The sequence below is a fragment of the Pleurodeles waltl genome, chromosome 3_2, assembly GCF_031143425.1.
Source record: "Pleurodeles waltl isolate 20211129_DDA chromosome 3_2, aPleWal1.hap1.20221129, whole genome shotgun sequence".
Classification (NCBI taxonomy): domain Eukaryota; kingdom Metazoa; phylum Chordata; class Amphibia; order Caudata; family Salamandridae; genus Pleurodeles; species Pleurodeles waltl.
The window spans coordinates 213,194,856-213,208,232 of NC_090441.1; the positions used below are offsets into that span (position 1 = coordinate 213,194,856).

The 13,377-nt window shown below is 45.3% G+C and overlaps 1 protein-coding gene across 2 annotated transcripts in view; it reads right to left on the reverse strand.

The window, feature by feature from the left end:
* The window catches only part of STK11IP (serine/threonine kinase 11 interacting protein), a 214,385-nt gene that overhangs the window by 171,576 nt on the left and 29,432 nt on the right, over positions 1-13,377 (reverse strand). For both annotated transcript variants that reach the window (XM_069227211.1, XM_069227210.1), the window contains 4 exons: positions 9,837-10,039; positions 6,325-6,399; positions 5,723-5,818; positions 646-753 (listed from right to left, as the gene is read on the reverse strand). In XM_069227211.1, the coding sequence (XP_069083312.1) occupies positions 646-753; positions 5,723-5,818; positions 6,325-6,399; positions 9,837-10,039 (482 nt within the window). The remainder of the gene's footprint in view (positions 1-645; positions 754-5,722; positions 5,819-6,324; positions 6,400-9,836; positions 10,040-13,377) is intronic.

The window sequence follows — 13,377 nt, forward strand, 5'->3', positions numbered from 1 at the left end:
AGACCATGTTATGGATTATCATGACTGGCATGTACAGTGTGATTCCCCCGATCGCCTATCATAACATGCTCTCCAAGAGGGATCAGACCAAATCTTGCTTCTAGCAAGACTCTTTCTTTAAATCTACTTTTGAATAGCTGTGTGCTTATTCTTTTGCAGGTGGGTGTTTGTAGTCGCCTGCCCTTCCCTAAAGTCATCCATATTTTTCCCTAAATCCTCTCATTTAGCAGAAGGTACTGTCCATTTTCCCATCACCACCCCTTGGTCCTGTGGACATTTACTAGTAAGTGGTACTACAGGAATAGTACTTAACGTGCTATGAAATACAGTTTGTGAATTGGACTCGATGTCTGGATGGACCACACTGCTGTTCTGCATAGAGCAGTCAATGAAACCATGCACAGGAGGTCACTGTATGAACCCAGATCATTGTTGCCAAAGTCTGACATACACACTCGCCACTTTCATCCCATTCATATACACAAACATACATTTTTGTGGAACACTGTTAGAAATATGTGCACAGCAACTCAGATCTTCAAATGCAATGGAAAGCTATTTATAAAATGTGAGTACCGGGCTTGTTGCACCACCCGTCAGGCTGAGCCCAGCACCGGCTTTATCTACAAATCATCCATCACTTACCAGGGAGTCATCCAAAGTGCTGATGTGATTGTAGCTGAAGTTTAATGTGTGCAGTTCTGGCCAAGGGAGTGCAGAGCTGAGATCCCCACCACACAGCGAAAGGATCTCCTGCAACGAAAGGAACATGCAACAACATCACAAATGTCCCCAAAGTCATTCTCCATCTGTGGTCCAACACACATTGGGTTCCCACTCCCAGTAGCTATTCAAACCTCAGGCCTACAAAATCTTTTCAAAGGTTATTGGCATCAGCTCCTCAAAACTAGCTCCTGGCTGCAAAATTCAGATGCAGCTCATTTATAAATCTTACACCTGCCTGCTCTTGCGACAATTCACACAACAACTTTTGAAAACATGAACTTTCCTTTAGGAACTTGGATGCAGCAGTCCTTCAAATCTCATGAGTGTATGCTCTTTCTGCAACTCAAGAAGTAACTCCTCAAAGTACTACTGGCCTACTATTTCTACAACTCTCACCAAACAGCTCTTCAAAACACGTAAATGCAGCTATTTTCCCAACTTGCACACAGACGTTGCTTAAACCTTGCACCTCTTTGATAATCAGTGAGTCGACTTGGCCATACGAGAGGCGAGCTCTTCTGGGAGAACGCAGATACAGGAAGATAGATTGATGCAGATGCCTCAAAATGCCCCCAGACGAAAGTGAAGGCCCCACCCCCTGAGATAATACTATTGATCAACCCTCATTCCTCCCCCAATCACCATCATCTCAATCAATTACAACATTGTAGACTCCGCGAAAGCCTGTGGCAAGTGCATTAACTGAACTGTTCAGATACAGTGTTTGTTCACCTCCACTCTGGACTGGCTGAAGTGCTCCACAGTGGGGCCCTGGCAGTGCCAAGATAATGGGTAAAACTGAGCAGAGACAAGAGGAGGTGAGAGGCAGGGGCCTTGGCTGTCAGAAGATCACCAGCAAACACAGACTGACCCCCAAGCTCATGACGAAGCGCCCTTGCTCCAAGAAACAAAAGATAGTTTGCAATCCACTGATGGAAAGACAGAGGAACTCACCACACGTATGGACCAAGAGAAAGATCATATTAAGAAACGCAGCTATCAATTACCAGCAGCAGAGGCAAGGGTATTCAACAGGACACCACTCACGATCAGCATAACTTGGTGCAGGAAGACAAGGTGGTGAAACTCAAAAACAATGATTTAGAAAGCAGCTTGTGCTTTAATAACGTCCACATCTTGGGAGTGGTTGAGGCTGATGAGGTGCTCAATATGAAGAAGTCTGTGGAGAAAATACTGCTGTCTTTGTTGTTGGGAGAGGCACAGGTCCTTGGCCCACAATCCCCAGCTAGGCCAGAATCCAACACCGAAAATAGTGTGTTCTCCTATTTAGAGAGATTGGGACAAATCTGAATGGAGCGAACCCAGAACTTCACTATGGGGGATCCCCCATTGCATTCTACCCTGACTTTACTCCTTCAGTTCAGGAGGTGGGATGCGGATTCCTAAAAATCAAGCAACAACTGCACAATAATGATATTATATACTCTATGATGATTTCAGTCAAACCGGGAGTTGGACATAATCAAAATGTGCATTTGTTCACTCAAACGTAAGCAGCAGAGGAATTCATGCATGTGTACCTGAGCCCCAAAGAGGCACACGCTCCGGTGGCCAGGCTCCGATCACAAGAGGTGGGGTCCGGTACCGAAGGCCTCAGTGCCAATGGTTAGCACTGCACAGCTTTCCAGTGTTGCTGAACTTTAATACGTTGATAACATTACGGTGTGCCGCTATGCAATTGTCTTTATACACAGATGAAGCGAGGAGCTCACTCTAGTGCAGGTGACTGGCTGCCAACCATACTGGATGACCCACTGGTAAGCAAACTGTTTATCTGCGTAGATTCATGGAGTTGTGTATGGGTATATTAATTATTGTTGTCACCCACTGGATGGTGAGCCAGACAGGTCTGCCTTCCTTACTGTGATGGGCAACAGGTTCAGCCTGGGGGCAGATGCTCACTCCTTGGTCCCCCTCACGCGTGACATGCACTTGTGATTGGAGTGGGAGGGTTGCTGCAAGGTTTAATCCCCAGTCTTCAATTGTGGAGGGTTATTTGCTAACATTTGGGGGTGCCATCGGTGGAGGGAGGAAGATGGAGTGTTGTAGATTTCTATAATACAATTTTCCCCATACCTACATCAAACTGGAAACATGTAAGTATAGTTAATGCTGTGAGTGTGTGCATGCTTGTCTGACACACACCCAGTAGATGCATGAACCAAGTGATGTTACGATGCCACATTAAGGCTAGATATCCGGAACATGCGTAGCGGTAATAACCAACTTAAGGTACAAAAGGTGCTTGCTTATCTCGACAGTCACAAACTTGATGTAGCTCTCCTTCCTGACATTCACTCATTCATTTACCTCCACATGGGGTCAGCAGCAATATCTTTCTCAATTTTTGCTGGCCCTAAAATGAACACACCAGAATTTTTGATAAATTTATACTAAAATGTCCCACTGGGGAGTGATCAAACCCAGTCAGATCACTCCTCAGTGGTCTATCTGCTGATAACCCTTCTGCCCCGTAGCGCTTTATATCTTGGAGATTAAAGGGATTTGCTTTGCATGACTATATGTTCCGCTCTGTAGTCGGGAGTGGTACTGTCGCATACTTCACAGTGAAAGATCGGTTTCTGCAGCGGGGATCGTATAAGGCCTTTGGGGATATATATACAAGGCATATGTACATCTAAGGGATCATGCGTGTTATAGAAAGAACATAAGCAACTTGAAAATAGTAATGAACTTATACACACACACGTATATGGCCAAGAGAATAGAAAATGATGTTGGGGCAAGAGGGGACAAGATCCCCTGAAAATAAAAGACCCCTGCCCCCCCAAACAAACATAGTTGTAAAGTAAGGTAAGGAAACCGGTAAGAGTGTGTGTATGTTTAATGATATGGTAGAGGGCCGCGCTATAGTTAATGTAGAGCGGCGAGTGAGACCACAAGAACGCGCACAGAGGTGCGCAAGCTACAGTGATTTAAAGTGGTGCCTCGATTATACAGTGAAGGTATAACTGTAACTTTAACATTTCTAATGCTTGTGCAGTTTAAGTTGCGATTGTATAGAAACAATAACGTTTTCCTAACTATAATTTATCCTTAACCTTTGTTTTTTTTTTTTTTTTTTTTTTCACTGAATACCAATGGTTATTTTTTTTAAGTAAACTGAGCTTCAAATTGTAGTGTAGACAGAGTACACGTGTGCACATTCATGCGCCCAAACAGGGAAACTGAGAAAAAATAAACAAGTAATATGTAATGGGGGCGGCATTGCCCCAGCACGCAATAACAAAAAGTACAACACATAAATGGGAAAAAAATTGCCATCTAATGGATGGCGGCAGTGCTTTAAATGGAAAAAATAAGGTGCAGGTACTCTGTCCTGGAGTACCTGCTTGTTTCTGAGAAGTGCCGGTACTCTCCAATTAAAAGTATTACGGTTTTCTTGAGATGTGCCGGTACTCCCCCTCTCAAAATAAAAAAGTGCCGGTACTCAGTACCGGACAGTACCGGCCCATTTAAAGCACTGGATGGCGGAAATAATGATATAGCAGTAATCAGAAATTATTACTGATTAAATACAGAATAATTAATGGATCTAAAATTATAACATGAAACAGTAGATAGTCCTCTAAAGGTAAACTGATCATAATGAATTCTGTCCTATTGCATTGCCTCGATTCGTGTTCATCCGTTGGTCTTTGTGATAAGACTTAGCTTCATATATCCGGCCATCACAGAAGCCACGTGTCTTCTTGGCACCATCCAGGTGAAGGAAGAGCCACATTACTACCAGGGGCAGGCCTTGCAACCACTTACAACTCTCTGAATAATTCACATGTGGTGTTAACATTCTGAATGTTATGTGAGAAGTCCCATTTAACTGTCTTAATGGTTTTTAAGTACCTGGAATAACTTCACACAATTGCCTTTGTAAAAACGCAAAATGTGAGTTTTACTTTAAAGGCAGCGCAAATACTACCCACCTCTATGTGAAGGTGCAGAAGGATGGTGCGAGCATCACAGGGCACAGAAGTAGTACGAATACTACTCACCTCTATGTGAAGGTGTAGAAGGATGGTGCGAGCATCACAGGGCACAGAAGTAGTACGAATTCTACTCACCTCTATGTGAAGGTGTAGAAGGATGGTGCGAGCATCACAGGGCACAGAAGTAGTACGAATTCTACTCACCTCTATGTGAAGATGCAGAAGGATGGTGCGAGCATCACAGGGCACAGAAGTAGTACGAATACTACTCACCTCTATGTGAAGGTGTAGAAGGATGGTGCGACCATCACAGGGGGTACAAATTCTACTCACCTCTATGTGAAGGTGCAGACGGATGGTGCGAGCATCACAGGGCACACAGGGGGGGTACGAATACTACGCACCTCTATGTGAAGGTGCAGAAGGATGGTCTGATCAGAGGGCACAGAGGTAGTACGAATACTACCCACCTCTATGTGAAGGTGCAGAAGGTTGGTCTGATCATCACAGGGCACACAGGGGGTACAAATACTACCCACCTCTATGTGAAGGTGCAGAAGGATGGTGCAAGCATCGAAGGGCACACGGGTGGTACAAATACTACGCACCTCTATGTGAAGGTGCAGAAGGATGGTGCGAGCATCACAGGGCACACAGGGGGTACAAATATTACCCACCTCTATGTGAAGGTGCATAAGGATGGTGCAAGCATCGCAGAGCACACGGGTGGTACAAATACTACGCACCTCTATATGAAGGTGCAGAAGAATGGTGCGAGCATCGCAGGGCACACAGGTGGTACAAATACCACCCGCCTCTATGTGGGAGTGCAATAAAGTTACTGAGCACTGCAGAGCAAAAAGACTGTGCAAATCCTACCCGCCTCTATGTGAGAGTTCTGACGGACAATGTGACAATCTCAGAGCACAAAGGCAGTATACCTACTACAAGCCTCTGAGTGCAGAAGGACCATGTGAACAACATTCATCTTAGCACAGAACATGTAGGTGGTATCTTTAAGTGCTCACCTCAAGAGTAGTGGCACACTTAAAGCAGGTGAGCACTTCCAGCTGGGAGTAGAGGGACTGGAGGCCTCGAAGACAGTGCAGGGGGACACTCCGGAGCTGCAAGGTAAGAGAGGGTTTGAGACACCAAACAAGTGGGTATAGAGAAAGTGCAAACATTAGAGGGAGAAAGAGAGAAGCATACCACCCAAGACGAAGAAGTGCAAAGACAAAATAAGAGAAGAGAGACGCAGTAGAAGGAGAAGCAAAGAAAGGAGCAAGAGGAGATGGCAAGACAGACTGGGAGGAGAGCATGACTTAAGAATGACAGAGGCATGACTAGGAGACAGAAACTGACACAAAGAACAAGCACAAGTAGAAAGAGTACAAGTGAGGGCAGCAAAAGAGAAACAAGAGCTAGCAAATGGAAGAAGTGATGAAAATGGATAGAAAAGAGCAGAAGAAACCGAAAGTGGAAAAGGACAAAATAAGCAAAAAAAGAAGTATGAGAAAGAAGGGAGGTGCAAAGCTGGCAAGGAGTGAGTGAACACGCATTTCTCCCCACTAACCTCTGCACAACCACTATCCCCTTAGCTCCCCATCTTCCCACAGCAGTTCTCACTTACCTCCAAGCACCGGAGGGACTTAAAAGGAAAGACCTTCACATCTGATTGTGGAACACAATTCTGAGGGTGAACAAGCTGTGGTGACCAGGAGAGGGGAGAGAGAGAGTTAAAATGGCTGTCAAAGCAGCAAAGCATGAAATCACAACCCCTGGCAATCTTCTGCAGCAGTTAGTCCCTCCCGCATCTTAACCCTGCTTTAAGAGGCCGGAGAATACACTCTATCTGCGTTCAGTGAGCACTAATCCAAGGGCACAGCAGACTGACCCAACACTGGAACCATCACACCTGAATTCTTGCACTCAGAGGGAGACAGGAAAAGCAGAAGGGTGGCAGTCTTCCTGGCAAGACAAAGTCAGGCTCTCAAGCTGGAGCCACCAGGGAGCCACTTCAGACAATATCCAAATTGTTATCTGAACAGTCTAAGCATGGTGACTGCGCCCTACCTGGATCTCATTTCCAAAGGACTGGAGGCCAATGGATTTCTGACACTGAGGGGGCTTTAAAAACCTTCTCAAATGAAATCTGCCCCGAATGAGTGAACTGTGTATAAATGGCAGCTCAAGCAGAAGGCCTCATCTGTTCTGAATGAACAGGGCTAAAGCGTTATTATTCACAGCAGCTCTGCCTCAGTCACCGCCACCGCCATTTCTGGATACCATTTTGTTTCCTGAGCTTTATTCTTTTTCTAAAATATTTCAACAACCAACAAAGCGGGTGCAGAACAGCACTGAGCCACAGTACACAAAGGGCTGCACATTTTATTAACAATTCAAACAAATTAGGGTTTCTTGCATAACCCACTTAAATTCCAATAGCAAAAGATTAATATGACAGATTAAAATGTCGATCGAAATGGAAAATTTAAAAAACACTGAAACTCACTAGTTATAGCTAACTGAACTGTAACTCACGCCCGCGCCATGCAGTGTTCTCATCAATGATGTAATTTCACATTTTGCACTGATGTTATTAATGATGTCATTGAACATGTCATGACTAAGAGGACGCAAGTTTTAGTTACCAGGGACATCCACAACCTTTATTTCATTGGGGGTGATTCGGAAGAGACTCAAGGCCCCACAGCATCCATCCTGGCAGCCAGTTTGAGCCGGCAACAATTCATTTGCTCCCGCTACAGGAGCAGCCTTAACTTCTGCTCCTGCAATGGGAGCACATTCACTGATCCCTGCCTGCGCTCTTACGGGCAGTGACAGATAACTTCTCCTGCCCCATGTGGGAGCAACTACAACTGCCTCAGCCCCAGGGGATGAGGTCCCCGGGGCCAATATCCGGCTCTTGGAAGGGGGGCGCACACACAGTCATCCTTCCCTATAAAATATATTTTAAAAAATACATAAATATCGTCAAGCCCAGGGGACAGGGCCTCAGGGGCCAGTAGTTGGCTAGGAAAGCTTACGTAAGATCTCCTCCCACATATTTAAAAAATAACTCAAATGTGCTGGGCTCAAGGGTCCAGCGGGTGGGCCAATTAAAAATGGCAAACGTACATTGTTTTTTTTTTTTTTACTTTTCCAGAGTATAAAAATACCACTTTAAAAAAAAAATGTTTTAAACATGCAAGCTTCGGAGAAGGTGAATAGGTTTTGGACTGAGCGGGGATCCATCATCACTGTGTGACTACTGGGCACACTACCCTCCGGAGATCCCTTTGGGTGCCAGGCATCCACTAAATAAGTGGACCCACTTCTAAGAACGGTTATTGAGGAAGTGTACCGTGTATGTGTGAGGCATGGTATGAATGATTAAACAAATAACCAGCCACCCTTTCCCAAATGGGTAGTAATAGGGACATACTCATCCGGATGAAAGCCACTGGATTGAGGAACGTGGCAGAAACTAGTTGATCACTTGAGGGCCAAGGAGTGATAGTAACTCCTTCTTACCCACTTTCCCCAGTTTGTAAGCTTGCCAGATGTATCTGTGATTAAATACTGACCTGGGCACCCCCTAGACAATTTTAAAGATTACTCTTATAGATCAGACAACCTTTTTCATGAAATAGTGCTCCCTTGCAAGGAAAGTGGTCGCAGCATGCCCTGACCCTCAGATAGTCGTGAAGAACTCGGTGACGAAGCAAGTCCCTGGATAACCTGCAGCGAGTGAGAGTTCCTTCACGACAAAGGTCTTTCCCCTATTTCCAGTGGCCCACCCTAGATGACTCGAGGTGGACTCTCTCCCGATTGTGATTCAGAAAACAAGAAAACTGTCCCCCAACCCACAGAGAGCTGGGCCATCCACCCTTCTCCTGCAGCCTGGAGGGAGCAGGAAAGACCATCATCAGCTCTGCACTCACCTTCTGCTGACACCAAGTTTACCTGGTGCTTCACTGCCACACCCCGTTGCATTGTAAACTTTTTTTTTTAATTTTAATTAACAATTTGATCATGTGAGTGTTCTGTAGCTCACACTGCTAAGGAGCCACTTGCACCTTTTGCTTTGCATAGCACTGAAGGTATATATATTTTTATTTTTTATTTAGCGTTTGAAAATTAATGAAGACCACCTTGGAATGGTAAACTAAAGTTTAAATAAAATGCTATAGTGATTGCAGGTACATCATCCATGTGCACACATTGGCAGCCGTACTGTCATTTTGTTCTTACTAGAAACAACACTCCAAGATGGTCGCAAAACTCGCCTTGGTATGCATGCCTGGTGACACGCTGATGTCCAACCCGAAAAGCATTTTGTCATAAAGAAAACAATATGCCATGTCAAGGTGGCTGCCAACACATCAGCATATGCCTTGGAGGAATCAGAGGCTACTTTGGAATTTTCCTTTTTGTGAATGGCAATGCAGACAGGCACCACCAAAGCCAACAGCTCAGCCATTTTATTTTAAAGGTGAGACCCATTGGCTTTGCCAGTGCTCATTTCTTGTATACGCCTTTTACACTGACTTTTTCATCACGTGTGCTCTATATGTGCCACTATTCTTCTTCCTGTGTGAATTTTTTAAGCCTCATTGTCTCTTCTTTACGATCTTTACAACTCACTTTCCTCTCCACTGTGATCCCTTGTATGCCTTCTCTCCCCGGTGTTTTTACATTCTCCTTTTCCCTTCTTTCTGATCTCTAGACCCTTATTCCCTTTATCTCCGTTGGGCTCACTTTCACACCTTCTCTCACTTGTGCTCCTTTAATTCTCCTTCCGCCTCCCCTGCTCCCATTGTGATGCTATTTTTCCCTGCCTGTGCTCTCTTCCTCCCGAAAGGTCACATATTCCAAGGTCAGGCTATCTTGTCTGAATGGTCATCAGCCATGAAGGATTTCTCTTCATGTTGAGGAGCGTCAATGTTGGGTGTGAGGGAAGATCTATCTATCTATCTATGGACTTCTTAAACAGCTGCCAGACCTCAAGCGTATCATTCTTGGGAGCCGGATTTAAAAACTCCGTTCCCTCGTTCCCACACTTCAAACCCATCCAAACCACCCATCCAAACCACCCTTCCTTCCCAGACAACTCTTCAAGCCCCCACCGGTTCACCAGACCTTTAAGGAAGGGGTTTTCTGCAACACATCGAAGAGGAATTGCGCCTGCAGAATGGCAGCGGAGTCAGCGGGGTGCGAAGGTAGTGCTATGAAGCCATGGGTCTGGGTGCGCGGCAGGAGGTGCTGCTCGAAGAGCTGGGTCAGGTGCTGAAGGACAGGGGTGAGCAGCGTCAGGGTGTTCGTGCCATCCACAACTAAGTGACCTGTAAAGAGAAGTGAAAGGATGAAACAGTCCACTGTGTGTCCAGAGGTGTCACATTAAATTACAAACCCAATAATGAAAGGAATGGAGGAGCCAGAAGCAGAAAACATGACATGAAACCTAAGGTATCATTTTCTTCAAGCAATGGACCTGTGTGCCTTCTCGCACCTTGAGACCATGTTAGTGGCACAGAATATCAAGATGTTCTTTACACAACCAGTTCTACATCACTTTCCAGAAGCATCCAGTGCTCTGAACTCACATCCATTATAAGTGAGAGATAAGGCTCCTTAAAAAAACTTTGACACAATGAGTCTTTTAAAGAAGAAAATGAGGATCAGGAAATGGACAGGAGGGTGATCGGTTGTGAAAGAACAGTGTGGACTGGATGCATGTTCTAAGAACACTTGCTAAGAGACCAAACAGTGCATCAACAGACCTCTATATGCTGTGGTCAGCTTGATGTGGGTAACCAGATGCACAGGCATAAATGAATCACCAAGTCCAATTCCAATAGTCTTTATTCGAACGTAGAAAAGACCATAAAAGCAGACAATAAACAATACAATAAAACATCTTAGCAGTCACAATTCTTTTTATATTAAGCCTTTAAAATAAAATCCTTCTCATAAAAACAACATTAAAATGATATGGAGCTGACCACCCCAAGCTGATGTCTGCACGGCTAACTGCCCCGTTGATTTTCTACTGCGGATAGCCAGCTTTAGGAAGAAACACACTCTAAAGCAGATGTCAGGGCTTTGTCACATTTGAAGAAAAACTAAGGCCACTTTACTTTTCCGAAAAGCTAACCTTCTTAATAAAGGTTTGAGGCAAAACTGTAAAAAACCAAAATAAACGTTACAAAACAAACATAAAATGCAGCAAAGATTGTTCTGCCCTACCACTGCAAAGAAAAGGGGGCAGCAAGCCACCCCACAAATTGTTCCCATCATTAAAACACACTAAGTTCCCCCCAACACACTGTTTTAAAATAGTTGTTGCTCTTATCTATCCCTCACTAAAACCATGACTGTGTATTCAAATTGGCTATGTAGCTGTACCTCCTTTCTTGGACTGCTGGATCTCTCTAATAAAGAATAAAAAAATAAAAAAACACAACACACTAAGGGGGTCATTCCAAGTTTGCCGCCCGCCAAACTTAAAACGCCACCTGCCCGCTCCGCGGTCAAAAGACCGCAGGGGCCATTCAGACTTTCCCGCTGGGCCGGCGGGCGCCCGCTAAAGGGAACATATTGGACAGTTTACCACACTGGCTCCATCGCACCCTAGCACCCAGATTTTCATGAAGGCCATGCAGAGAGTTAACTAGGGCAACATCTACGCCTAATTTAATTAGCATCAGCCACAGCTCGCTTCTATTCACATTATCAGAAGCGTTTGACAGGTCCATGAAAGACAGGTACAGTGGGCAGCGCTTGTTGACAGTGTAATACAGATGTAAATTCAACACTGCTCCACTGTGCCGAGCCCTGGACGAAAGCCACACCGACAAGGGGATAGTATTTCATTCTCTGTAGCACATAATTGCAAGCAGCTAAAATTAGCCCTCCCCAAGATTTTAACAGAGGTATCAGCCAAGGATACAGGCCTATAGCATTTGGGTGAGCCCCTATCTCCTTTTTCAAAAAATGGGGCAATTATAAAAAGGAACCAAGACACGGGAATCCTATTACACAAAGGGTTATTAAATAAATTCATAAGTAGGGGTCCCCACAGATCAGAGTTACATCTGAATAAATCCACGGGGATCGAGTCCAGGCCCGGCGCCATGCCGCCAGCACTCGCATGAATAGCAGCCTCAACCTCTTGCACGGTAACTTGCAATGAATTTGAGCAGGCAAGAGACTGTTGCAGAGCAATCCCACACTCTGTCCGTCTGTTTTTTAATATACATCAGTTAAATGCGTTGCCCAGGCCTGCCCTGAAATATTACTGCTCAAAAGGTTAGGTGGAGGGGCATCTCTCTGACAGAGCCTATTTTTCTGTCCTCCAAAATACCTTGCTGCTATTATGTGCAGCGGCCATTTCAAGCATTTCCCAATCTTATCTAAACAGGAAACACTTCTTTTCTTTGATGGCTGCTTTAAACAGCTTTCTAGCCTCCTGAACTGCTTTTTCATCCCTGGGAGACCCAGCTAACGCCTTCCTCAGGCAGCGATTGGTGGCTGAGCATTTCGCATCAAACCAGCAGGGGTGTTCTGACTTGGGTTTAAGAGGTTTCAATAAAATGTTCTTGACAATGTTACATAATTGCTGATAGCTGGCACATAGCTAGTCACTGGACCCTTCTTCTAGACAGCCCAAAAAAAAAAAAAAAAAACACACACACAATCCGGAGGTTTCCTTTGAGGAGGCCATTTCAAGTTACTGCAGGATCTTTAAGGAGCCACTCTACCCTTAGACGTCGCTGGTGTGTTTGTTAATACTAAAAACAACAAGTGATGGATGGAATGCTGAACATTGTCAAACATTCACCCCCAGTCACAGATCTGGGTTTAATCCATCGTTTTTTTGCTGCCGAAGCCATTCCAGTTTGGACCCAGCCATATGCAAATCAGTCTTGACCCTGTTCCCCATGGTGGGGTGGCATGGTGAGCAAAAGAACGATGGATTAAACCCAGATCTATGACTGGGGGTGAATGTTTGACAATGTTCGGCATTCCGTCCATTACTTGTTGTTTTTGCTTTGTCGCCCTAAGTGGGAAGGGTATGCCCAGACGTGGGTCCTGTGCTTCCCATGCCACTGGATTCAAGCTAGCCTGGCTGATGAGGGGTGAAACCCTGAAACTGGTCCCAGGATGCTTGTTTCCGGTCCAGTGAGGACCTGGCTTGGCAGTTCGGTCTGGACTGTTCCCATGAGGAACAGGGTCAAGACTGATTTGCATATGGCTGGGTCCAAACTGGGGTGGCATGGTGAGCAAAAGAACGATGGATTAAACCCAGATCTATGACTGGGGGTGAATGTTTGACAATGTTCGGCATTCCGTCCATTACTTGTTGTTTTTGCTTTGTCGCCCTAAGTGGGAAGGGTATGCCCAGACGTGGGTCCCGTGCTTCCCATGCCACTGGATTCAAGCTAGCCTGGCTGATGAGGGGTGAAACCCTGAAACCGGTCCCAGGATGCTTGTTTCCGGTCCAGTGAGGACCTGGCTTGGCAGTTCGGTCTGGACTGTTCCCATGAGGAACAGGGTCAAGACTGATTTGCATATGGCTGGGTCCAAACTGGGGTGGCATGGTGAGCAAAAGAACGATGGATTAAACCCAGATCTATGACTGGGGGTGAATGTTTGACAATGTTCGGCATTCCGTCCATTA